This window comes from Pogoniulus pusillus, chromosome 16, assembly GCF_015220805.1.
Source record: "Pogoniulus pusillus isolate bPogPus1 chromosome 16, bPogPus1.pri, whole genome shotgun sequence".
NCBI classification, from domain to species: Eukaryota; Metazoa; Chordata; class Aves; order Piciformes; family Lybiidae; genus Pogoniulus; species Pogoniulus pusillus.
In genome coordinates this window covers 22,204,219-22,230,433 of record NC_087279.1, presented here as the reverse complement: position 1 = coordinate 22,230,433, position 26,215 = coordinate 22,204,219, and the positions used below count along the sequence as shown (strand labels likewise).

Genomic DNA, 26,215 nt, shown 5'->3' with positions numbered 1-26,215 from the left:
TTTCAAGGGTAAGTGAAACAGTACATGCCATGACATTGTCTTCCTAACAGCCTGAGATGGTTCTGAAAACACCATTTTGAAGTCATGCTGCCTTTGAAATGTCCATTTGCAACCAGTTATTGTTGTGGCATAACTGTGAGGAGAGTAATTGTGAGCTAAAGCAACAGCTTTCACTAAATATGGCAGAGATATTTTCTTTACATATACATCCACTCATATGTGTGCATACAGAATTCCTACCAAACAGGAGAGAACAAGCTTGGAAATGATACCAAACTCTTGGCTCCACTGTCTTTTATGACCAGCTCTTGCTTTCCATTTTCAGTGCGTGGAATGGGCATGAGCTGCGCCCAATAGGATGGGAACAGATTGAGTAGGGTAAGGAGTTTCTAAAAGGGAGAAAGTGAACAAGCCTGGGAATTACACAATCTGCAAGACAGGATTTCCTGACAGGAAATAACTGGCAAAAGTAGTAAAACACACCAATGAAAACATGCTTCCACCTGCAAATACCTGTGAAGCACTGCAGTCAATGCTGCAAACAGATCCATGAGCCACTTACTCGTTCTTGCAACAGAAACCAGAAGCTCACACCAAAGCAGCCTCTCCTGCTGTTCCCTGTCCTATTATCTCAGCACACAAATGCAGATGGCACCCAAGCATTAAAATAAACAACCAGGAAATCAGAATATCAGAATCCCAGAGATCATGACCCTAATGATGGGCCTCAAACTAGAGAACATTGCTCTGGGAAAGCAGCAATAAACATACTGCTGTGGCCACCACTCCCTGGCAATGCAGGGAAGAGTTCAAAATATCTACAGGTGCTCCATTGCAGGGAAGAGCAGTGCTCAAAATATTTAGAGGGGCTCCAATGCAGGGAAGAGCAGTGCTGAAAATATCTAGAGGGGCTCCAATGCAGGGAGGAGCAGTGCTCAAAATATCTAGAGGGGCTCCAATGCAGGGAAGAGCAGTGCTCAAAATACCTAGAGGTGCTCCAATGTAGGGAAGAGCAGTGCTCAAAATACCTAGAGGTGCTCCAATGCAGGGAGGAGCAGTGTTCAAAATACCTAGAGGTGCTCCAATGTAGGGAAGAGCAGTGCTCAAAATACCTAGAGGGGCTCCAATGCAGGGAAGAGCAGTGCTCAACATATCTAGAGGGGCTCCAATGCAGGGAAGAGCAGTGCTGAAAATATCTAGAGGGGCTCCAATGCAGGGAAGAGCAGTGCTGAAAATATCTAGAGGGGCTCCAATGCAGGGAAGAGCAGTGCTCAAAATACCTAGAGGGGCTCCAATGCAGGGAAGAGCAGTGCTCAAAATATCTAGAGGGGCTCCAATGCAGGGAGGAGCAGTGCTCAAAATACCTAGAGGGGCTCCAATGTAGGGAAGAGCAGTGCTCAACATATCTAGAGGGGCTCCAATGCAGGGAAGAGCAGTGCTGAAAATACCTACAGGTGCTCCAATGTAGGGAAGAGCAGTGCTGAAAATATCTAGAGGGGCTCCAATGCAGGGAAGAGCAGTGCTGAAAATACCTAGAGGGGCTCCAATGCAGGGAAGAGCAGTGCTGAAAATATCTAGAGGGGCTCCAATGCAGGGAAGAGCAGTGATGAAAATATCTAGAGGGGCTCCAATGCAGGGAAGAGCAGTGCTGAAAATACCTACAGGTGCTCCAATGTAGGGAAGAGCAGTGCTGAAAATACCTACAGGTGCTCCAATGCAGGGAAGAGCAGTGCTGAAAATATCTAGAGGGGCTCCAATGCAGGGAAGAGCAGTGCTGAAAATATCTACAGGTGCTCCATTGCAGGGAAGAGCAGTGCTGAAAATACCTAGAGGGGCTCCAATGCAGGGAAGAGCAGTGCTGAAAATATCTAGAGGGGCTCCAATGCAGGGAAGAGCAGTGCTCAAAATATCTAGAGGGGCTCCAATGCAGGGAAGAGCAGTGCTGAAAATACCTACAGGTGCTCCAATGCAGGGAAGAGCAGTGCTCAAAATACCTAGAGGGGCTCCAATGCAGGGAAGAGCAGTGCTCAAAACACCTAGAGGGGCTCCACTAGATGCAGTGCAGCCAATTATTGTGACAGTCAACAAACAGCAATACTTTGTTTACAGCACCAAGGCTCTTAAGAAAGTGTTCACTCTAATATTTCCAAAGGAAAAATTAGCAAGTACTGCAGACTCATTGCTGGCAATTAAGACAATGAATGTGACATTTAAGCTGCTGAGTCTTCCACGCCATAAAAGGACAATGTTGTGTTTTAACTCTTACATTCACAACAAGACCATTAGCAGAGCCAGCTGTTACATACCTGACTGTCTGACGTCTACCTCATGGTCCTTCTGCCCTAGCAGCAACATGAAAAGTGAGCCTGGTCTACCTCCTCACTGTTCTGCAGGGGACCAAGGGCCGTTTTCCACACAGCCCAAAGGCAGAGCAATTGCAGGCTAGCCTTAGAAATGTGGCCTGTTTACACTCTTCATTTGTCAAGGCACCACCAATAGTTGTAAACTAATATGGTCTTCTGAGCAGGAGAAAAAAGACAGATCTTAAAACAGATCTCAAGCCAGGCAGAAAGGGAGCTGGGGGTACTGGTAGAGAGTAGCTGAACATGAGCCAGCAGTGTGCCCAGGTATCCAGGAGAGCCAATGGCATCCTGGTCTGGCTCAGGAACAGTGTGGCCAGCAGGACAAGGGAGGTTCTTCTGCTCCTGTGCTCAGCACTGCTCAGGCCATACCCTGAGTACTGTGTCCAGTTCTGGGCTCTTCAATTCAAGAGAGATGTTGAGGTGCTGGAACGTGTTCAGAAAAGGGCAACAAAGTTGGTGAGGGGCCTGGAGCACAGCCCTGTGAGGAGAGGCTGAGGGAGCTGGGGGTGTGCAGCCTGCAGAAGAGGAGATTCAGGGCAGACCTCATTGCTCTCTACAACTACCTGAAGGGAGGCTGTAGCCAGGTGGGGTTGGGATCTTTTGCCAGGCAACCAGCAACAGAACAAGGGGACACAGTATCAAGTTGTGCCAGGGGAGGTCTGGGCTGGATGCTAGGAGGAAGTTGTTGGCAGAGAGAGTGATTGGCATTGGAATGGGCTGCCCAGGGAGGTGGTGGAGTTGCTGTCCCTGGAGGTGTTGAAGCAAAGCCTGGATGAGGCACTTAGTGCCATGGTCTGGTTGACTGGACAGGGCTGGGTGCTAGGTTGGACTGCATGATCTTAGAGGTCTCTTCCAAGCTGGCTGATTCTATGATTCTAGGAGACAGCAGTAAGGTGTCCAGCAGCTCCTGCAGTTTGCACAAGCTGACACCACCAGGTACCACAGGAGCCACCAGTGGAACGTGCTGCATTCAAGGACTGACTTGCCCAAAGCACGTTGTGTAAAATGCTGGGTAAGACAGATCTGAAGAACTGTAACCAAACCACTGTAGATTAAGAGGCTTCTTGAGATATGCAGGTAAACAGCACACAGCTATCTGTGATCAAAATTCCCTTCCCATCTAACAGAAGCTTGGATTGGAGATCACAAGAAAGTAACTGCATGCCAAGTCCATTTATATCTCTTAGAAAGCTTTGGGACTTTTGTCATGTTTCGCCGTCAGAAAACAGGAACTTGGCTGCATTGAAAACAATATCTTAAAAGGAGCTTCCTTCCAAAATTAACCTATGTGCAGTGCCTGATAGGTGGAAACGTTACCCAGCTCCACTTTGAACAACTGAAATCTGCAACACCAACATGAAGAGCTTTGAAAGCCTCCCAAATTTGTTAAACAGCGTCACTGCCAACTTCACGTTCGCCGTGAGCCAAGTCATCCTAAAGCTCCTGCATCCAAACACTGGAAAAGCAAACACACAAAAACAACCAAAAGGACACTGTGCCACATGCCCACTGAGCCAGAACTCCCCAGATAAAGCAGGCTGCACACGAGAGCCAGAGCCCAGGCTTACAGTGCTGACTTTAAAGATGAGCTTACAAATAGTCTATGTTACTTAACTGAAAAGGTCAGCAGATGAGTACTTGCTGTGTAAATACAGCATGAAAAGCAGTTGCTGTCAGGCCTCTGGACTCAGGGTAATTCTTGTCATTTATTGTGCAATTACTTTTCTCACTTTTTTTCTTTTTTGTTTTAATAAAACAGAGCCTCTGCTGAAAAATATCAAGGTACTGTAAGGACAGAGAAGGCACAGCATGGTGGGGAGGAAGGGAATAAGGTAACAGCATAGACCTACAGTCTAATTTAATATGAGACAACCAGTAGGTGGTACCAAAAAGAGAAGGAAAAAAAGGTAGGTTTCATAGAATCATAGAATCAGCCAGGCTGGAAGAGACCTCCAAGATCCTCCAGGCCAACCTAGCACCCAGCCCTAGACAATCAACCAGACCATGGCACTAAGTGCCTCAGACAGCATTTGCTTCAACACCTCCAGGGATGGTGACTCCACCACCTCTCTGGGCAGCCCATTCCAATGCCAATCACTCTCTCTGCCAACAACTTCCTCCTAACAGCCAGCCTAGACCTCCCCTGGCACAACTTCACACTGTGTCCCCTTCTTCTGTTGCTGGTTGCCTGGCAGAAGAAACCAACCCCACCTGGCTACAGCCTCCCTTCAGGTAGTTGTAGACAGCAATGAGGTCTGCCCTGAGCCTCCTCTTCTGCAGGCTGCACACCCCCAGCTCCCTCAGCCTCTCCTCACAGGGCTGTGCTCCAGGCCCCTCACCAGCCTTGCTGCCCTTCTCTGGGCACCTTCCAGCACCTCAACATCTCTCTTGAATTGAGGTGCCCAGAACTGGACACAGCACTCAAGGTGTGGCCTGAGCAGTGCTGAGCATAGGGGAAGAAGAACCTCCCTTGTCCTGCTGCCCACACTGCTCCTGAGCCAGGTCAGGATGCCATTTGCTTTCCTGCCCACCTGAGCACACTGCTGCCTCAGCTTCAGCTACTCTCTGCCAGCACCCCCAGCTCCCTCTCTGCCTGGCTGCTCTCAGCCACTCTGGCCCCAGCCTGTACTTGGCCTTGTTAAATCTCATCCCATTTCCATGCCTGTTGCTGGTCTCAGGATTAATTATTCTCACTCCTCTTGAAATAGAACTTTATTTTACATTAAATAAGTAAAATAAAATTCTGAACTTTTACTGCTTATCACTGCTGATGCAGAGCTTGGCAGAGAGGCTGTTGCCATTGTAGGCTGGGATAAGGATACTCCAGGTTTCACAAAACCTACCCCGAGGCAGAGGTACACACAGAGCCAAGGCCACAGGGACATAGAAACTAAGAAATACAGAATGGGTCCAGCAATAGGAGGAAAACAAAATTATGAGAAGATGTTTAGAGGAGAAAAGCATCCCTGGAGCAAGCTACACTGTGGCAGAGGTAGGGTGAAGTAAAGTAGAGGCAGATAGAGAAGCATGTAAGCTGAAGATGAGCCAGCAGTGTGCCCAGGTGGCCAAGAGAGCCAATGGCATCCTGGCCTGCATCAGGAACAGTGTGGCCAGTAGGACAAGGGAGGTTCTTCTTCCCCTGTACTCAGCACTGGTCAGGCCACACCTTGAGTCCTGTGTCCAGTTCTGGGCTCCTCAATTCAAGAGAGATGTTGAGGTGCTGGAACATGTCCAGAGAAGGGCAACAAAGCTGGTGAGGGGCCTGGAGCACAAATCCTATGAGGAGAGGTTGAGGGAGCTGGGCCTGTTTAGCCTGGAGAAGAGGAGGCTCAGGGGTGATCTTATTACTGTCTACAACTACCTGAAGGGGCATTGTAGCCAGGTGGGGGGTGGCCTCTTCTCCCAGGTAACCAGCAATAGAACAAGGGGACACAGTCTCAAGTTGTGCCAGGGGAGGTATAGGCTGGATGTTAGGAAGAAGTTCTTCACAGAGAGAGTGATTGGCATTGGAATGGGCTGCCCAGGGAGGTGGTGGAGGCACCGTCCCTGGGGGTCTTCAAGAAAAGACTGGATGAGGCACTTAGTGCCATGGTCTAGTTGATTGGATAGGGCTGGGTGCTAGGTTGGACTGGATGATCTTGGAGGTCTCTTCCAACCTGGTTGATTCTAGGATTCTATGATTCTCACAGCTGCTGCAGTGGAGCCAGAGCAAAACTGCATGTTCTCAGACTTCCTCACCCCTCTCTTGTCAGCAAATACCCTCAATCCCAGCAGCAAAGCACCCAGCTCCTTTCCTCTTCTGATGTTTAGTTCACCTTCAGCATCCACCTAAATTTTTAACTTTAAACAACTGCAATCTTCTTTTTGTTAGTTTGAATTACCTTTTGTGTTCAGTATATTAATTCTGTGTCAGCTCAGCGGTCTTTAGTCAGCTGTGACCAGCACTGCTCTCTGCAGAGCAGACAGGTGAAGGACCAGAGATTTTCAACACTTCCATCACTTGTTCTTTTAAATGATACAGACCCCTGCAGCTACGTGCAGAGCTGCCCTATATAAAGGTGTGAACTTATCACCTCTGCTCACATCTTCATTTCCCACTTCCCTCCTCCTCCCCTTTGCTCCACAGCAACTGTGTCCTGGCCTCTTTCACGCGGCTACCCTGACTGTGAACACAAGAACAGATTGGAAAACAAAAGAATATATCCAGATCATCCCTGAGGAAAAAGAAATACTCCTCCACATTTCCCTCTGAGTTCAGGACATCGTGCTGCTCTCCCTTTGATGGCCTTCCTCGTTCCAAATTGGGCTGCTGCTTCCTTCAAAGTTTAGTCTAGAAGATGCGGTCCCACGGTTTCACATCTCACCCCTCTCCCTCACATCTCTTCTCTGCAACCCCTGGATACTTGGTGTAGACAGCAAACAGCTTGTCAGGTGGTGTTATGGTTAAAGTTAAAACCAAAAGCAAAAACCTGTCATGCTGCTAATGGTGTTTTCTTGTTGTTATGCCTGCTGGAGTGATAGATCCACAGGGTAACTAACACTGTCGAGATTGCTTCATTTTTAGTGCTGATTTATTTTAGCAGCTTATTCATTGCCTTTTCTTTTTTATTTATTTGGGCTTTTTTTTTTTTTTGCCTAGAACGTCTGGAGAGAAGTGCAACATATTTGTCTTCTATCCTTTTTCATTATTAAAACAGAGTATCTGCTTCCATTCTACCGTGCTACAGGCTCCCCAGTAGCCCCTGAAACTTTGCTGGTCACCACCAGCTTGCCCATCTCCACAGAGACCTACAATAACACTCTCTTCCATACTCAGCTTAAATTATGGCATCTTAATAATACAAAGGAAGAAGGAAAAAATAAGATTTGTTTCCAAACCCCCTTTCAGATAAACAAAGGCTCCTCTCTTCCCCTCACCCCACCCCATGTTTGCAAACAAGCAACAGATGCCATCGATTCGCTTTGTACCTAAGCTTTTGATCTGGCTGCACTTTGATTTTCAGTGCTCATTTTTGACAAGGAAGGGAACAAGAGCCCCATTTTGGTGACATTAATAGAGGCTTTTCTGCTGTGGTAATTTCTTTGTGCTCTGCTAATAAGGTTTTTTGCTGATCTGTGTAGATTCTTGGTGACAAAGGCAGAGAACAGGACAGAGTGACAAAACATGGTTTCCATCACCATGAAAGATTTTTCCCAGGGTCTAGGGGTAGGGTGGGCTACTGCTCCTTCTGTCATTTGCCTGTGTGGTGAAACAGGACTGCAGTGCATCTGTGCCCTGGAGCATCTGTGCCCTGGCTGGGAGAAGGCAAATGCTGCATAGCCGCCAGCTCTGGGCACTGCCCTCAGAACTGACATCGGGACAGGAGACTCATTTTAATGCCTTTCAAGCAGCTGGTAAGAACAAGGAAAAAGCATCTCTAGGAGGCTTACCTACAAAATGGTACCAAAAAGGGCAAACCAAAGACAGTAGAAGTAGCAAAAAGCAGTGTTTCTGTGCTATAGCTCCATCCTGCTAGGTGTTTCTCTGAGATCTTGCTGAAGCAGGCAGCAGACAAAAGCTTTAGGAGCCATTTTAATGCAAATCGACTGCATAAAACATAACCTGGCATTTCACATTCCCCTGTTGCCACAAGGGCACAATTAGTCTCTCGGAGGTCTTTGGGAGTCTCTTCTACCCTTGCACAAGAGCAGCTCTGTCCTGCCCTGTGCTCCTGAGCATCATGAGGAAGGACAAGGAGCAGAGAGGGGCTCAGGGAACTCGGCTGACCACGTCGGCAGCAAACCAGAGGCAGTCTGATCTGCAGCACCAGACTGTCCCATATGTAGCTCAAGTGCAGCCAGGTACCCGTTATTTTATTCCTTTGCCTAATGAGCCACCTTCAACTAAGGACATGCATCACCCCACCAGAACCAGCACTGATAGAGACCTTTCCCATCAGCTTTTGTGATGAGAAAAGCATTTGAAGGGGAGCTGGAAAAGACCTCCAGCAGTCAGAACGGAAAGATGCTAGCCAGTCAGCAGGAGACAATTCCTGTCACGTCTGCCCGTGCTCCATCCCTTCCGCAGGGAGAAGGCTGCACGCCCCCAGCTGTCGGTCCCCGGCGGGCCCCGCGGCAGACGCGCACTGCTCGGGGTGCGCTGCGCAGCAGGGGAAGCAGGAGTGCCAGTAGCAGGCACCTCGCTGGAGGGAGGTGTGACAAATCCTTGGCAGAGCACAACACCGAAAGCAATCTTAAAACCAGCAACAGGCTTCTGACAGCTCTGGAAAGAGCCTCCTCGGCGCTCGTGTGCCTTTACAGCGCCTTGCGAGGGTGGGTGCGGGAGCTGGGGACCGCTGATGTGATGGGAACATACTGCTCGGCAGGGAGGCGAGGGGCAAACCCGAAAGCTTTACTGCAGATCCAAACATTTCAGGTGGTTTGATGGTTTTCCCTCCAGCTAAGGAACTTTATGTGCTAGTTTGAGCCTAGCTAGAATGTTTTGGTGAGGAGAATTAGATTGCAGACTGTGAAAGGGAAACAGTGGTGATGTCTACTGCACTCATAGGCTTGCTGAGGTATAAGAACAAGAACACAAACACAGATAACAGGTGTTCAAGGTCTGGGCTTTGAACTTTTCTCTCTCTCTAACCTAACCTGCCATCTTTGTGACTAATCCATCTGTTTCCTAACCCCCTTGGCTGACCCTCCAATCTTCCTTGGGCACAAGACAATGTCTGGGGTAAGGTAGAGAGGGGTGGGAGAAGGCAGAAGGGTGGTTTGGAGCCCCTCCTGGGGACTCAGGTTTCTGGGAGGGCTGTTGTGTTTCTGTATTACCTTTTAACATGTCTATTTCTGTCTATAACTGCATATACTGTAACTATCTGCTTGTACATTGTGCTAAGCTGCAAATATAAAGCTTCATTCAATTTCCAGAGTCGCTGAGTCTAGTCTGGGTGATTCACAAAGTGCGTGTGTGGGGCAGGTAAGACCCAAACCATCACACTTTATATGGATGCTCATGTAAAATTGAGCTTAATGTGGCATTAAGACTCTACAAAATTACACCTGAAGAAGAAGAAATAAAGCAAACTCTGAGCAGCAACTAAGCCTGTATTGATTTTTATGTGGGCACTTCTCTATCATCGTTACTAAGCTGGTGACACTGTGAAGGGCATAATTATTTATGTTCCATCAAATTAGTAAGTAATTCAAATCCCTGACGAAACCTCAAGAAAAAAAAATTGCTTTCACTTCCACAGAAAGTCTTTCTGACACTGAATTGTTCACCTACCCCTGGAAGGACACTGTAGGAATGCAAAAGCTTCAGAGGAATAATGAAAAGCTATGCAGGGAAAAAAAAATCAAAACCCAGCTCACCACTTCTGGATGGGGCACTTAGTGCCATGGTCTAGTTGTTTGGCCAGGGCTGGGTGCTAGGTTGGACTGGATGAGCTTGGAGGTCTCTTCCAACCTGGTTGATTCTATGATCATGCTCTGCTTTGCCTGCAACAACTTTTAAGACAGACAGAAATCCCTTCAAGTATTCGGGTACTGTCTGATACTATTTTGTGAGTAAATATCCAAAGCCTCTTTGTAAGAAATTCTGTAACTAGATTCTACTGTGCCTTCTGGCACAAGGGAAGGGCAACTGATGTCATCTACCTGGACCTGAGTGAGGCATTTGACTCTGTCCCACATGACCTCCTGGTCACCTAACTGGAAAGACACAGACTGGATGGGTGGAGCACTCACTGGATAAAGAATTGGCTGGATGGTGGCACACAGAGAGTGGTGATCAAGGGCACAATGTTCACTTGGAGACCAGTGCCAAGTGGTGCCTCTCAGGGGTCAGAGCTAGGACCAGTGCTGTTTAACATCTTTGTCAGTGATACGGGCAGAGGAGTTGAGTGCACCCTCAGCAAGTTTGTAGATGACACCAAGCTGTGTGGCACAGTCGACTTGTTAGAGGGCAGATGCCATCCAGAGGGACCTGGACAAGCTGGAGAGGTGAGCCCAGGCCAACCTTAAGAAATTGAACAAGGCCAAGTGTAAGGTCCTACACCTGGGTGGGCACAATCTCAAGCACAATTCCACACTGGGTGGGGAATGGCTGAGCGCAGCCCTGAGGAACAGGACCTGGGGATCTGGGGTGATGAAAAGCTCCACATGAGCCTGCAGTGTGAGTGCAGCCCAGACACAACCCTGTGCTGGGCTGCAGCAAGAGCAGTGTGGGCAGCAGGGCAAGGGAGGGCATTCTGCCCCTTGGCTCTGCTCTCCTCACACCCCACCTGCAGTCCTGAGTGCAGTTCTGGAGCTCTCAGCATAAGGAGGACATGGAACTGTTTGAGCCAGTCCAGAGGAGGCCATGAAGATGCTCAGAGGGCTGCAGCAGCTATGCTATGAGGACAGGCTGAGAGAGTTGGGGCTCTGCAGCCTGGAGAAGAGAAGGCTTTGAGGAGACCTTGGAGTGGCCTTCCAGTATCTGAAGGGGACCTACAGGAAAGCTGGGGAGGGACTACTGACAAGGTCTGGTAATGACAGGATGAGGAGTAATGGGTTTAAACTGGAAGAGGGGAAATTTAGACTGGATGTTGGGAGGAGGTTTTTTAGAGTGAGGGTGGTGAGACACTGGCACAGGTTGCCCAGGGAAGGTTGTGGCTGATCTCTCCCTGGAGGTATTCAAGGCCAGATTGGATGAGGCCTTGAGCAACCTGCTCTAGTGGGAGGTGTCCCTGCCTACGATGGGGGGTGGAGCTGGATGATCCTTGAGGTCCCTTCCAACCTAAACCATTCTATGATTCTATGAGTCTGTCTTAGCAGCAGAAAGGAGCCTCTCGAGTCCGCTAGTGGGCAAGCGATATAACTGAAACTAAGAACCTCTTTCCAGTTTTAAGCTTATATTTGCTAGTTATTTCTTAAGTGTGCTAGGCTGTCTATTCCCTGTCTGTATAAATATCCAAACCCTGCATTTTGAACATTGTAAATAAGTCTTTTGGCAAGATTTAATCATAGGATGGTTTAGGTTGGAAGGGAACTCAAAGATCATCCAGTTCCAACCCCCGCTGTAGGCAGGGATACATCCCACTACAGCAGGTTGCTCAAGGCTTCATCCAACATGGACTTGAACACCTCCAGGGAGATTGTGGAGCACAAAGGCACCCAATGTGATCAAAGATCACACTGGGTGTTTCTGTGCTCCACAACCTCCCTGGGCAACCTGTGCCAGTGTCTCACCACCCTCACTGCAAAGAACCCTTTCCTAACATCTACTTTGAATCTCCTCTCTGACACTTTAAACCCATTCCCCCTCGTCCTGTCATTACAAGACCTTGTCAATAGTCCTTCCCCAGCCTTCCTATAGGCCCCCTTCAGATAATAATTTTCATAGTTATTAACAGTCTTCACCTGGATATCAAAATTAATATAGATTATTAATGTTGCATAATTTGTAACACTCCAGCCAGCAGAGGATGCATGGATATGGTCTAATTTAAATGCAAGGCCATCATCTATATGTTCATATGTGTTCTTGACTTCTACATAGAATCATAGAATCAACCAGGTTGGAAGAGACCTCCAAGATCACCCAGTCCAACCTAGCACACAGCCCTATCCAGTCAACCAGACCATGGCACTAAGTGCCTCAGCCAGTCTTTTCTTGAAGACCTCAAGGGACAGTGCCTCCATCACTTCCCTCACATTGTAGGCATGTGGCCCTGTATTGTGAGGGCCACCTCAAAACAACATAGGCATGGAAGCATTAAAAAAAAGGCAAAGAAACTTAAGGTTTCAATTTTTGCCCTTTTCCAGTTCCCTTTTGTCAGCTCCCAGCTTGATCCAGACGCTCCAGCCAAAAACCACAAGAGTTTTCCACTCTAATTCAGCCAAAAAAATCCATGTTGCCTTAGGGTCCCAGTTAAATGCAGCCAAATGGAAGGCAGGAAGAACCTTTCCAGATAAATTCATAAAAATAGGCTCACACAAGACCTAAGTAAATTACATCAAGAAAAGAAATGAGTGTCTGGAATAAAAGCTCGCCTCTTAACTATTATTCTATATAATAATGTTAAAAGAGAGAGAGAATATGGATATATGAATATTTGCAGCCTGGGGGGGCAAGCAGAGCCTGGGCTGCAGCTGGAGAAGTGTGGCCAGCAGGGCCAGGGAGGTGATTCATCCCCCCTACTCCGCTCTAGTGAGACCCCACCTGGAGTACTGCATCCAGTTCTGGAGCCCCCATTACAAGAAGGATGTGGAGATGCTGGAGTGTGTCCAGAGAAGGGCCAGGAGGATGCTCAGAGGGCTGCAGCAGCTCTGCTGTGAGCACAGACTGAAAGAGTTGGGGCTGTGCAGGCTGGAGCAGAGGAGGCTCCCAGGTGACCTTCTTGTGGCCCTCCAGGATCTGAAGGGGGCTACAAAAAAGCTGGGGAGAGACTTTTGAGGCTGTCAGGGAGTGACAGGACTGGGGGAATGGAGCAAAACTGGAGGTGGAGAGATTCAGCCTGGCCGTGAGGAGGAAGTTGTTGAGCATGAGAGTGGTGAGAGGCTGGACTGGGTTGCCCAGGGAGGTGGTTGAGGCCCCATGGCTGGAGGTGTTTCAGGCCAGGCTGGCTGAGGCTGTGTGCAGCCTGCTCTAGGGTAGGGTGTCCCTGTCCATGGCAGGGGGTTTGGAACCAGATGATCCTTGTGGTCCCTTCCAACCCTGACTGATTCCAAGATTCTATGAATATTCTTCACTGAAGCATTCCATCAACATTTAAGTTACAGAGAACAATTTCTCTGAACAATTACTTTGTAGGAGGAAATTCCCTAACTCAAGCCACCAAAAAAGCTTTCATCAGAGCCTTTGAAACAGGAAGGAAAGAAAGATTTCCTTTTTTTTTTTTTTTTGTTTCTTTTCCCTCCCTGAATGTTTTGAAAAGGAAACAAGCCATTGAAAATAGATCAAGTGATTTCCTTGACTTGAAACACCAGCAGCCTGCTGGCATGCTGAGCAAAACAAAACCAAACACCTTATATATCCACCCAGACTTGCCTGTGGGTAGGCAGCACCAAGAAGGACTGATCATTATGTGGTAAGGGAATCATAACCTCAGGACCATGTCACATCTCTCCCCAAACAATTATTTTTGGGAATGGAATAATAGTCTTAGGAGACAGCAGTGTAATTATGCACCAGTTGCTGTTTTGGCTGCAGCAGTGAGGAGCAAGAGAGAGCAGAGTAAAAGTTGCGACGGTGTCCCCGGTTAGGGTGGATCCCTCCCCCAGTAAAATCAACTCACCACAACATGGATTTTTTTGGAAAGTCAGGGGAAAATGAAATTGTATTTCTTACAGTTTAAATATAACAGTATAGGGAGAAATAAACTACTCGAGAAATAGAAGAACCTTAACGAAGGTGGGGAAGCAAAAGCAGCAGCAGCCAAAAGAGCAGCAGGGAAAGATAGCAGCGGGCGTAGCAGAAGCAGCAAGGGGAAGGTCCAAGCTGTGCTTCTAGACATAAAGCTCTTGATGCTCCAAAGGAACGATATTAACTTATCCAGTGTTGCCATTCCCTTTTGTTCCCCAAAACAGCAGTGGGGGAAGATAGCAGCAGGCGCAGCGGAAGCAGTGAGGGGAAGATAGCAGCGGGTGCAGCAGAAGCAGCATGGGGAAGATAGCAGCGAGCACAGCAGAAGCAGCAAAAGGAAGGAACAAGCTGTGCTTCTAGACATAAAGCTCTTGATGCTCCAATGGAATTATATTAACTTATCCAGTGTTGCCATTCCCTTTTGTTCCTCAAAACAGCAGCGGGGGAAGACAGCAGCAGGCGCAGCAGAAGCAGCATGGGGAAGACAGCAGTGAGTGCAGCAGAAGCAGCAAGGGGAAGGTCCAAGCTGTGCTTCTAGACACAAAGCTCTTGATGCTCCAATGGAATGATATTAACTTATCCATTGTCGCCATTATATGTCCTCTCCCTAGAATGTTCACCTCTCCTCTATGTCTGAGCCAGAAATCTAGCTCAAATGCCCACAGATAGCTAAAACATTGTTGGTGTTTGCAAGGGGGTGGAAGTCTTGAAATAGAAAGCAGGTTGAAAACAAAGCTTAAAGAAGATCCTGGTCCACAACCAGAGAGGTTGTGAAGTCTCCTTCCCTGGAGCCATTCAAGGCCTGTCTGGATGTGTTCCTCTGTGACCCGTGCTAGATTGTGCGGTCCTGCTCTGGCAGGGTGGTTGGACTCAATGATCTCCTTGGGTCCCTTCCAACCCCTAACACCCTGTAAATGGCAGCTTGACTTGAGTGTCAGGCTAATGTAGCCACTGAAAAATCCTTGCAGCCCAACTCATCCTTGCTTTCTTTTGGCCAGCCTGTTTTGTAACCCAGTGGGAGCTAGATAATAACACCTAATTTTGCAGAAAACAACCCGTTTTCTCAGCTCAGTGTGGTGTTTTTATTTCACAGCAGCACACTGCAATTTATAAACAGCTAAACCTATGGAAAATTCTTTAAATTGAGGACTTTATGGTATGTTATTATTTAACCCCTGTTTTTCACTTGCCTTTGCATTTATTAGCGTTCCCTGTCGCAATGTTAAATGGCTCTGGGAGCAGAGCAATTAATCCAAAATCCTATTTGTTTTAATCCAACACTGTCAACTACTTTTAAGTTTGCAGTCAAGAGGAAAAAGAAAAAAAAAAAAGAGTTTGTTAAGGTCTGCAGCACCAGCTAATGTCTAAAGACAATCCTGAGAAAAGGTGCAGAGATGTTTTATCACGGCGCTAGAGATGGGACGGAGATTTATTACAGTACCTAGCACCATTCCAGCAGCTGCCTTTTGAATTACAATGAGACTATTAAAACTTTACAAATCATCATATTAAAACCTGACAAGAGTACTTTGGGAACTGCAGCATCTTGATGTCATTGCTAACCATTCATTAACTTTGATTAGGTTTTGGGACAATTCCTGAGGAAAAAGAAAACAACCCTGGTTACAGAAGTATAAAAGATATTCATGTTTATTTCAGTGCCTGATGGAAGTTCAAAGATAATAGAATCATAGAATCAAGCAGGTTGGAAGAGACCTCCAAGATCAGCCAGGCCAACCTAGCACCCAGCCCTAGCCAATCAACCAGACCATGGCACTAAGTGCCTCAACCAGGCTTTGTCATGGTCTAGCCTTGGGCACTGTGGTAAAGGGTTGGACTTGATGATCTGTGAGGTCTCTTCCAACCTTGGTGATACTGTGATACTGTGATACCTCCAGGGATGGCAACTCCACCACCTCCCTGGGCAGCCCATTCCAATGCCAATCACTCTCTCTGCCTACAACTTCCTCCTAACATCCAGCCTAGACCTCCCCTGGCACAGCTTGAGAGTGTGTCCCCTTGTTCTATTGCTGGTTGTCTGGGAGAAGAGACCAACCCCCACCTGGCTATACGCATCAGAACAACCAAATGATCATATTCATGTCAGCACTAGAAAGATGTTCATCATCTGCTGCAAAGTTTACTTAATTTTCCTAGATAGTCAATTTTCTGTTTCATTATCAGCTCCCTAAATTCAAAAGGCAAATAATTTATAAACAAATAGAAACTTCTGAGAGGAGTATTTTTAGAGCAAAGAGAAGACAAATAGCAGGACTGGAGCATCAATGCTGCCTTCGAAGTGCTAATATGAGTGATCCATTGTGGTGGGGTTTGATTGATAACTTAGGTATTCCAGAGCACTGACTGAAAAGAAACAAATTGTTTACTGTTAACCCCAAACCATTTCCAGGTAACAAATGACTCCGATCTTTACCAATCAAATAATGGCTGTGATGCCCTTAAACATCAGTGAATGAGGAATGTGCAGGCTGGCTACGTCCTCCCAGGGGTGACCTGATCCCTTAAGGATGATATTCCCTGCCCTTCTCCCCTTCCTAGCAAGAAGAAAGTTTAAGCGGCTACTTACCGTGATGTACGACGCCCTTCAACCCGTGGATAATGGGATCCAGTGCTGGATTGTCCCTCTGACTGACCTACATGCAAAGGATACAGGATTGGTTACATCTATTCTGGCATCAGGCAGAACAGTCTCAGTTTAATCTTCTAAAGAGAGAAAAAAAAAGAGATGTTATCTAACAAGCCGCTTAGCTCTCACATTTACAGTGGCTCTTCACCAAATGCCAAAGACACGTGGAGTGATAAAGTAAAGTAGGGAAGGTTAAATCAAAAGAAAGCACCCTCTGAATTCATTAAAACATTAGCCACGTTATCAGCTCAGCAAAGCCTAAAACGAGGGAAAAATGCAAGCTGCTGCTTCTCCATCTCCTGCTTTTCATAGAGGAAAACTGCTGTGAGAGGGCCTGGGGAATAATCTTAGGAGGAGCAACTGAAGGAGCTTTGGATGGTTAGTTTGAAGAAGATGAGGCTGAGGGCAGACCTCACTGTTGTCTACAGCTACTGAAAGGACCTTGTGGAGGGGCTGCTGCTGGTCTCCTCACACATGTAAATAGTGATAGAACAAGAGGGAATGGCCTCAAGCTGCCACTGAATAGGTTAATCATAGAATCAAACAGGTTGGAAGAGACCTCCAAGATCAGCCAGGCCAACCTAGCCAATCAACTAGACCATGGCACTAAGTGCCCCATCCACTCTTTTCTTGAACACCTCCAGGGATGGTGACTCCACCACCTCCCTGGGCAGCCCATTCCAATGCCAATCACTCTCTCTGGGAAGAACTTCCTCCTAACATCCAGCCTAGACCTCCCCTGGCATATCTTCACACTGTGTCCCCTTGTTCTGTTGCTGGTTGCCTGGCAGAAGAGACCAACCCCCACCAGGCTACAGCCTCCCTTCAGGTAGTTGTTTAGATTGGACATTAGGAACAAAAAATTGCTAGCAAGAGTGATTGGCATTGGAATGAACTGCCCAGGGAAGTGGTGGAGTCACCAATCCTGGATGTGTTTGAAAGTCATTTGGATGTGGTGTTTGGGGATATGGTTTAGGGAGCACTCTGTAGAGTAGGGATTTTGGTTGGACTTGGAGATCCTGAGGGCCTTTTCCAAACAGAATGTTTCTGTGGTTCTGTGACAGACAAAACTTGGACCAGCTCAGCCCTTACTGATACAGAAACACATCTGGAGCTGCCACTGAAATCAGTGAAGCTGGGTCCCTTTCAGCAGTAATGGAGCTGGGGCTTGGCATCTCGTTGCTATTCATGTTTTTTGCATTCATTAATTTTAGTGTCATTTGGACAAGAGGAGGGGAAAATAGCTTTGAGAGAGGATCTAGTTTTGACAATGTAATTGCCTGCATTGCCAGACCAAAACCTGGTATCCTGCTGTACTTCTTCTATCACCCAGTAATCACCTGTGCTCACATGAGACCCAGCACTAGGGAGAGGAGGGGAAGGGGGCAGGAAAAATGAACACTGTTGAGCTCCACAACTTCCAAATTAAACCCATCACTTCAGTCACTTTCTTGTGACACAGCCAAGGAGTTTAGAACCAATAATGCAGCATTTTTTAACCTTTTGCCTCTTCAGAGGTATTGAAGGGATAGCTCACAATCTGTGTGAACAGATTCCATTATTTAAGATACTTGCTGATTTACTTTTGGGAAATAACCACTGGCCTGTACCCTCTGCCATCTTTTCTGGCTTTTTAGTTATTTGGTTTTGCTTCTTTGGGGTTTTTTTGTGTGTGTGCTTTGTTTCTTGTTGCCTTTTTTTCCTTTTCTTATGTCACCAGTCAGTATCAGAAGCCTGAGCAGTGTGGACAATTTTTTTGCATGCACTTCTCCCAGTGGGTGAACATATCAAATCCAAAAGAGCTCCTCTGTATTTTGCTGCCTGCCTGTGATCTTAATGTCATGAAAACCAGAGTTTAGTTCCTTTAAGGCTGTGGATTAGCCTCTGAGGAAATGAGTAGTGACAAAAGGAGAAACCCTTGAGAGAGGACCTTGTGCCCAGCGGGAAACACACTGTTGTATGAAGTGCAGAACCATCTTGGGAAGAGGACAGCACTGACTGCAGCAGATCCAAGGCAGGTACTGTCATAAAAGGATCATGAATTTTAGTGGCCTGAGGAGAAAACTGGAATTCATTGCCCATGTTCCACAAGCACAAGCATGTCTCTTCTCACCCTTCCTCCCCAAGGCTAATTAGGAATCTTAGAAACCTCGTTATGGTCTTATCCAACAGCAAACCACCTTTCCTTTTTCTTCTGATCTGGCCTTTGAACTACTCTGCTGTGCTCAAGACACATATCCATGCTCATCTAGAGGCAAAATGGTTTGTGTGCTAGTTTGAGCCTAGCTGGGATATTTTGGTGAGAAGAATTAGATGCTAGGCTGTGAAATGGAAACAATGGTGATGGCTGCTGCACTCATAGGCTTGCTGAGATGGATAAGAACAAGAACACAAACATAGATAATGCAGAGAGTTTGATCTCTGGCTTTGGGGCTGCACTTCTCTCTCTCTCTCTCTCTCTCTCTTTAACCTGCTAATCCTTCTGTTTCCTAATGCCCCTGGCTCACCTTGAACTTAAGGCAAAGTCTGGGGTAAGGTAGAGGAGTGGGAAGAAGGTGGAAGGGTGGTTGGGAGCCCCTCCTGGGGACTCTGGTTTCTGGGAGGGCTGCTGTGTTGCTGGATTACTTTTAACTTGTCTATTTCTGTACAAAGCTGTAAATACTGTAAATCTCTGCTTGTATCTTGTGCTAAGCTGTGAATATAAAGCTCCATTCAATTTCCAGCTGCTGAGTTTAGGCTGGGTGATTTCCTAAGTGTGTGTGGGGGGTAGGGAACACCCAAGCCATCACAGTTTGTCTTGGCTTGGTGTTTTCACCGGGCACAGACGATCCTTTCGTCATCACAGGACTCCAGAACTTGCCATGATCAGGTAGGGGCAAGATATGCAGCAGCAGTGAAATTAAGAAAGTAGCAACAGCAGCTCTGAAATATATACAGCTTAGATGTTACTGGCAGTGGTATTATTAGCCCGGAAGGCTGTAAGCTCTTTGAAGCATGAGCTCTTCTATGTCCACTTTGCATTCTGTATAAATAACAATCACAGTATGCTGAACCCAATGACCCACTTTGTAGGTTCTGTCTAGCTTCTGGCAAACCAACAGCAAGCACAGCAAAGTGCAGAGATGCTGCAAGACACATTCCTGAATCTTTTTCCATTTATTCCAGGTTTTCCAAGCCATGGATACCACAAAACAAAATTAAATACTACTACCACTACTACTACTACTACTACTAATAGCAGCTAACAGCAATTTAGTATAAGACTATAAGTAAACCCCCCACTGGATGTGAACAACTTTGAATTGTTTGCTTTACTATTTCAGTTACTTTATTTCTTGTTTCCTTGCCACAAACTGCAAAGAGTTTCATCTGCTTTGTTTTTATTTATTTCTGGTGACAGCTGCAATAATTTTGAGGAAAGCAAATAGATGGGAAGAATCCTAAAGGTTAAAACTCTTCCTTTTGGGATTTTCTGTCAAAGCAGATCAATTTTTAACCTCAGCCTTGGCTGTGCTGCTTTAATCTGCTGAGGTGGCATGTCTGTAGAGATCCAGCCACACAATCGTCTTGATAGCGTATTCTGCAGAGATGCTGTGCTCCTCAGCAGCACGACATCAACAGCTCTACTTAGCACTTTGGGGGGCTGGAAAGCAAAGCTCAGTGTATCTGTAACCATGTTCTCTCAAAAGGGGTGGGGAGTGGGATCATAGAATCATAAAATCAACAAGGTTGGAAGAGACCTCCAAGATCATCCAGTCCAACCTAGCACCCAGCCCTATCCAGTCAACCAGACCATGGCACTAAGTGCCTCAGCCAGGCTTTGCTTGAGCATCTCCAGGGATGGCGGCAACACCACCTCTCTGGGCAGCCCATTCCAATGCCAATCACTCTCTCTGCGAACAACTTCCTCCTAACATCCAGCCTAGACCTCCCCTGCCACAACTTCACACTGTGTCCTCTTGCTCTGTTGCTGGTTGCCTGGCAGAAGAGACCAACCCCCACCTGGCTGCAGCCTCCCTTCAGGTAGTTGTAGACAGCAATGAGGTCTGCCCTGAGCCTTCTCTTCTGCAGGCTGCACACCCCCAGCTCCCTCAGCCTCTCCTCACAGGGCTGTGCTCCAGGCCCCTCACCAGCTTTGTTGCCCTTCTCTGGACACGTTCCAGTATCTCAGCCTCTCTCTTGAATTGAAAAGCCCAGAACTGGACACGGCACTCAAGGGGTGGCCTGATCAGTGCTGAGTACAGGGGAAGAATAACCTCCCTTGTCCTACTGGCCACACTGTTCCTGATGCAGGCCAGGATGCCACTGGCTCTCCTGCCCACACTGCTGCCTCAGCTTCAGCTACTACCTACCAGTACCCCCAGGTCCCTCTCTGCCTGGCTGCTCTCAGCCACTCTGTCTCATGTCTCTTTAAAAATCACAGGCAAACAAGTACCACTTGTGGAGATGTCAGTTCAGGCCTGTATGGGATATTGTGTTGTTTTCTTTCCAGATGTTTTTCCTCTTTTAACCTTACACACACACACACACACTATTCTCCCACACTTCATGACAACTGTTTCAGGATCTTGATGAAACCCTTAGAAAAGTTTTGTCATTTTGTAGAATGGTTTAGGCTTCAGAGCACAACTTCTCTTACATCTTTTTTTCTTTAACTTCTTAAAGAAATCCCAAACAACTACCCCCTGATTTTTATTTTTCACATCCCCCCCCCCACTCCCCACCCCACTTCTCTGTATCCTTTTCCTGCCTGCATTCATAGAGAACAGGAGGGTTCTGAAACCCAGAATGTCAAGCTCTATCGCCACTGTTGCATGTCTCTGGTTTAGCTGGCCTGGAGCTACCACACTGGTTGAGATCAGAGATTTATCCACAGAAGAAATCTGTCTCTGACAACAGCTGATACTTAAAAGAAAGGAAGAGGGGAGAAAAAAAAAGAGGTAAGGAAAAAAAGGACAAAAAAGTGTTCTTCTGACCTCCTTTACGACTCCATGTCATGAAGTTTGAGCTTTTATCTTTCTACAAACTCTTTTTATCTTTCTCTGTTATATAATCTGGATTACAGTAGTGTTGGGGTTTGGTTTTGTTTTGGGTTTTGGGTTTGTTATTATATGAGTATATCCTAAAGGAAAACAGCAGTGAGTTGTTCAGTCTTGACTTTACATGCCACCTGTATGCTTTAGCCACTAGGGAAGGACAATGTGTCTGTAATTGGGTCTTAGCACTCTGGCTTCATGCAACACGAGTTACACAAATAAGTACATGTGGCACTTTGGTACATGACCAAGTGGTCATGGAGGTACTGGCACTTTGGGACATAGTCTAGTGGTCACAGAGGTGCTGGATAGAAGGTTGGACTTGATGGTCTTGGTGGTCTTTTCCAACTACAATGATTCTATGATTAGAATAGAATAGAATCATAGAATCAACCAGGTTGGAAGAGACCTCCAAGATCATCCAGGCCAACCTAGCACCCAGCCCTAGACAATCAACCAGAACATGGCACTCAGTGCCTCAGCCAGTCTCTTCTTGAACATCTCCAGGGATGGTGACTCCACCACCCCCCTGGGCAGCCCATTCCAGTGCCAATCACTCTCTCTGACAACAACTTCCTCCTAACATCCAGCCTATACTTCTCCCAGCACAACTTGAGACTGTGTCCCCTTGTTCTGCTGCTGGTTGCCTGGCAGAAGAGCCCAACCCCACCTGGCTACAGCCTCCCTTCAGGTAGTTGTAGACAGCAACGAAGTCAACCCTGAGCCTCCTCTTCTGCAGGCTGCACACCCCCAGCTCCCTCAGCTTCTCCTCATAGGGTTTGTGCTCCAGGCCCCTCACCAGCTTTGTCACCCTTCTCTGGACATGTTCCAGCACCTCAGCATCTCTCTTGAATTGAGGGGCCCAGAACTGGACACAGTACTCAAGGTGTGGCCTGAGCAGTGCTGAGTACAGGGAAGAACAGAATAGAATACCATAGAATAGTACAGCATAGAATAGAGTAGACTAGAATAGAGTAGAAGAGTAGAGTAGAATAGAATAAAATAGAGTAGAATAAATAGAATAGCATAGCATAGAATAGAATAGAATTAACCAGATTGGAAGAGACCTCCAAGATCATCCAGTCCAACCTAGCACCCAGCCCTAGCCAGTCAACCAGACCATGGCACAGAGTGCCTCATCCAGGCTTCTCATGAACACCTCCAGGGATGGCAACTCCACCACCTCCCTGGACAGTCCATGCCCAACAAAGCTGAGGAAAGGTTTTCTTTTCCTTGTGGGAAACAGGTAACGAGTTTCCCTTTCCTCCTTCAAGAGGCTAAACCAGAAAAAACATCACAAATGCCAATTTCTCAAGCACAGGAATTTCCCATGCAACCACAAGCCTGCTATGCTGCTGGTCTTGAGCATGCTGCAAGGAGTATTAATGGACAGATGGAAAACCATCCTGAAATTGCCATAAAATACCCACACTGTCACTACTACAAATGTTGTTTCCCAAGCAAGATGCTTTTGCTCAAGACTGACTAACACTCTACAGGTCTGCAGCGAAGAGGATAAATAATGCTTGCCTGCATCATTTGTAATTGAAAAATGCCTGTAATCCTCTTCAGCAGAAATAAACACAGCAGAAATAAACACAGAGATATCATTAAGCAGCTCCTTGTGCTAACAAAGCTCTCACCATAGGGTAAATATGGGATGAAAATGACATGAGGAAGCAAAATCTCTTTGTTTAGGTGAAGTCAGTATCTGGTGCCCATGCTGTTCTGAGTGAAATGAATGGCCTGACGTTAACACAATGAATACAGCAGGCAGATGCAGTGCAGGGGAAAGTAATGCCCAAGTGACCCCATACCCCACTCATAAAACAGAGATGTTCAAGTGAAGTCACGGTAGAAATCATTACTCTAGACAGGTTGCATTTGCTTACAGCTCCTGCACCTAATGCAAGGACTTAGAAATGATTCATTCCCTGGTGAACAACAAGGCTGATCAGTCATGAACTCTATCGACAGCAGCGTTAGCACCTCTCAGCAGCACAGCCTGTTGCTCCTGTGCTTTAAAGTTCAGTTCCTACAGCCTAACCTTCAAAGTCCATAGGGCAGGAGACAGGCCAGGGAGCTAAGCACCTCCTCAGGATAGTTATTAATACTCCTAAGAGGAAAGTTCCAGTGAAGTAGTGAACCAGTAGTGTGATAAGAGAGTAGACAGCTCCACAGCCAGGTTCACCATACTGGTATGGGCACCAAGGCACAGCAGGCAAAAACAGTCTTTAATGGGCAAGGCAGCACTCTATAGAAGGCCCCTGTGCTGTGGCAGTAACTAAGCTCAGCATGTTCCAATGAGTTAAAAACCCCCAGACAATTCTCACTCTCTGTCCTCCACTGTACATTAAGCAGCTGAGGCATTCCCTTCGTCTGATTGGTTTATAGGACAAACTCAGAACCTCCTGAATCTTACAGACCCAGCAGAGCTGTAAAGTGTTAAAATTTATACCACATGCTACATAATTTAAAACATATGCTAGAGTCAAACTCCAGGACCTGTCTTCCTGATGGAAACCGTTCTAAAATGCAGGGGAAAAAAAAATGATGTCTCACAGACACAAAAAACTGTGCTTACAGTGCCTATTTTAGGAATAGCAACAAAGAGAAAGGAAGGATCCCCCAAAAATACACAATGAGGCAGTGTTGTGGAGGGCCTGTAGGCTCGAAAATAGGCTTATGTATGCCTTGCCCTGCCTGGACATGTTTTCCTGCCCAAACCAGAGGTAAACACATTAGATGGATAAAAGGGGCACAACAGACCTGGTGCCACAAGGTCTGGTCTGCCAGGACCCCTGTTTGTAAACATGTTGTGTAAGCCCCCCACACGCCCAGCTCATGTCTGCCTAGTGCTAGGTCCGTGTGATTCCCATATCTGGGAGAATGCAGGCCTGTGGCTTTTGCCTATTATGGTAAGGTTTGGCTGATTGCCAACTTGATTGGTCATTCTAGTGGCCAAGGGCCATTAATCTCGGCCCACATTCAATAAATAGAATCATAGAATCAACCAGGTTGGAAGAGACCTCCAAGATCATCCAGTCCAACCTAGCACCCAGCCCTATCCACTCAACCAGACCATGGCACTAAGTGCCTCAGCCAGGCTTTTCTTGAACAGCCCCAGGGACGGTGCCTCCACCACCTCCCTGGGCAGCCCATTCCAATGGGAAATCACTCTCTCTGTGAAGAACTTCTTCCTAATATCCAGCCTATACCTACCCTGGCACAACTTGAGACTGTGTCCCCTTGTTCTATTGCTGGTTGCCTGGGAGAAGAGGCCACCCCCCACCTGGCTACAATGCCCCTTCAGGTAGTTGTAGACAGTAATAAGATCACTCCTGAGCCTCCTCTTCTCCAGGCTAAACAGGCCCAAATAGGGGCACACAGGTAAGCAACGTGCTTGGACTCACTTGCAGCTCGGCCTCTCCCGATGGCTTGGACTCCCCTGTTTGTGTACTCACTTGCAGAGCTCACTTAAGCCTGCCTATATACCTGTGAAGCCCATAGTCTCCCAGCAGCCGTGCACACCTTGCACACCTGCTGCCTTGTCATTGCCTGGTAAGCGCCATTGCCACTAAGATAACCAGGAGCAGACCTACTTGTCTGCACACGATTGGCTTGCTAGCCAGAGTTACATCATGATGAGACAGCATGACCATCCTTCTCCTGCGCCTGAGGTCCTGCCTAAGAATCCCTGGGCAGAGCATCCAGAAGAAGCCAGGAGACAAGGGCAGAGATTGCATCTTTCACCCGGAGAATAAGGTCAGGGACTGTCATTTTCCCCACAAGCTGTGAAGAATCTCCTTTCCCCTTGAAGTTGGGAAGATTCCAGCCTCAAAGTCCATGGGCAAAGACTCCCCTGAAGTTTGGACATTAGTAATAGGCTGCGACATAGCCCTGGAGGGTGATTGATAATTAATAAGAGTTGTAAGTAACTGCTTTAATGCCTCTGTAATATCTCTTGCCTCTGGCCATAGAGCAGAGCTTTCAGCCCACTCTGATGGGCGAACAGTATATAGACCCCAAGCGGCATTAAGCTGCGAGGAAAACTCCTCTCTCTGTTTATAGTTTGAATGTTTGCTAGTTATTAACAAGTTACTGTAGATATTAAGCCTAGAACGTTTCCATGACCGTGTAGAATCTTTTTAATATTAAATATACGGTGGTTGGGGGTGGTGAGAGTTCAGACTATTAATAAATATATATTTTTATGGAATATTATCTCGCACCAATTAATTTCTCCCCTCTGCCACAATCGGTGTAGGCGGCAGAATACCCCTCTGCGACAGGCAGCTAGAGAGGCTATACAGGACTGGATGATCTTGGAGGTCTCTTCCAACCTGTTTGATTCTATGATTCTATGATCAGATTTTACCTTCAAGACCCCTGCCCAAAGTGCCAGACTCTCCCCATTTCCCATTGCTCTGGGCAGCCTCTCCAAAAGCCAAGTTATCCTCCCACCAACAAGAACGAGAGGGGCCAGGGTGGGGAGCACCACAAGGCTCTCTAACGATCACTGGTACCAGCCACCCTTGTGAAAAGTAGGTGAATATTAATAGCTGGAACACCTCAGGAGTAGGGAATATATTTTCCCTTTTATAATTATGTTTAAATAGATATGTTGTACCAAAAAAAAAAAAAAAAGGGCACAGGGTAAAAAAAGACCAAAAGAACCCTCACCTATTCAGGGTGATAAAAAATATACATTTTCCTTTCCACCTTAAAAAAAAAAAGGAAAAAAATTAATAATCTGGCATTCAGACTTATTAAACTGTCATAAATTTGCAGCAAGTGCTTTCAAGCTCATTAAGTGGGCTCAGAGAGAGTGTTGCAA

General features: G+C 46.9%; 1 protein-coding gene across 4 annotated transcripts in view; it reads right to left on the bottom strand.

Annotated features, from left to right (window-relative positions):
* The window catches only part of PTPRG (protein tyrosine phosphatase receptor type G), a 623,046-nt gene that overhangs the window by 159,613 nt on the left and 437,218 nt on the right, over nucleotides 1-26,215 (bottom strand). For all 4 annotated transcript variants that reach the window (XM_064156968.1, XM_064156969.1, XM_064156970.1 and 1 more), the window contains one exon: nucleotides 16,283-16,349. In XM_064156968.1, the coding sequence (XP_064013038.1) occupies nucleotides 16,283-16,349 (67 nt within the window). The remainder of the gene's footprint in view (nucleotides 1-16,282; nucleotides 16,350-26,215) is intronic.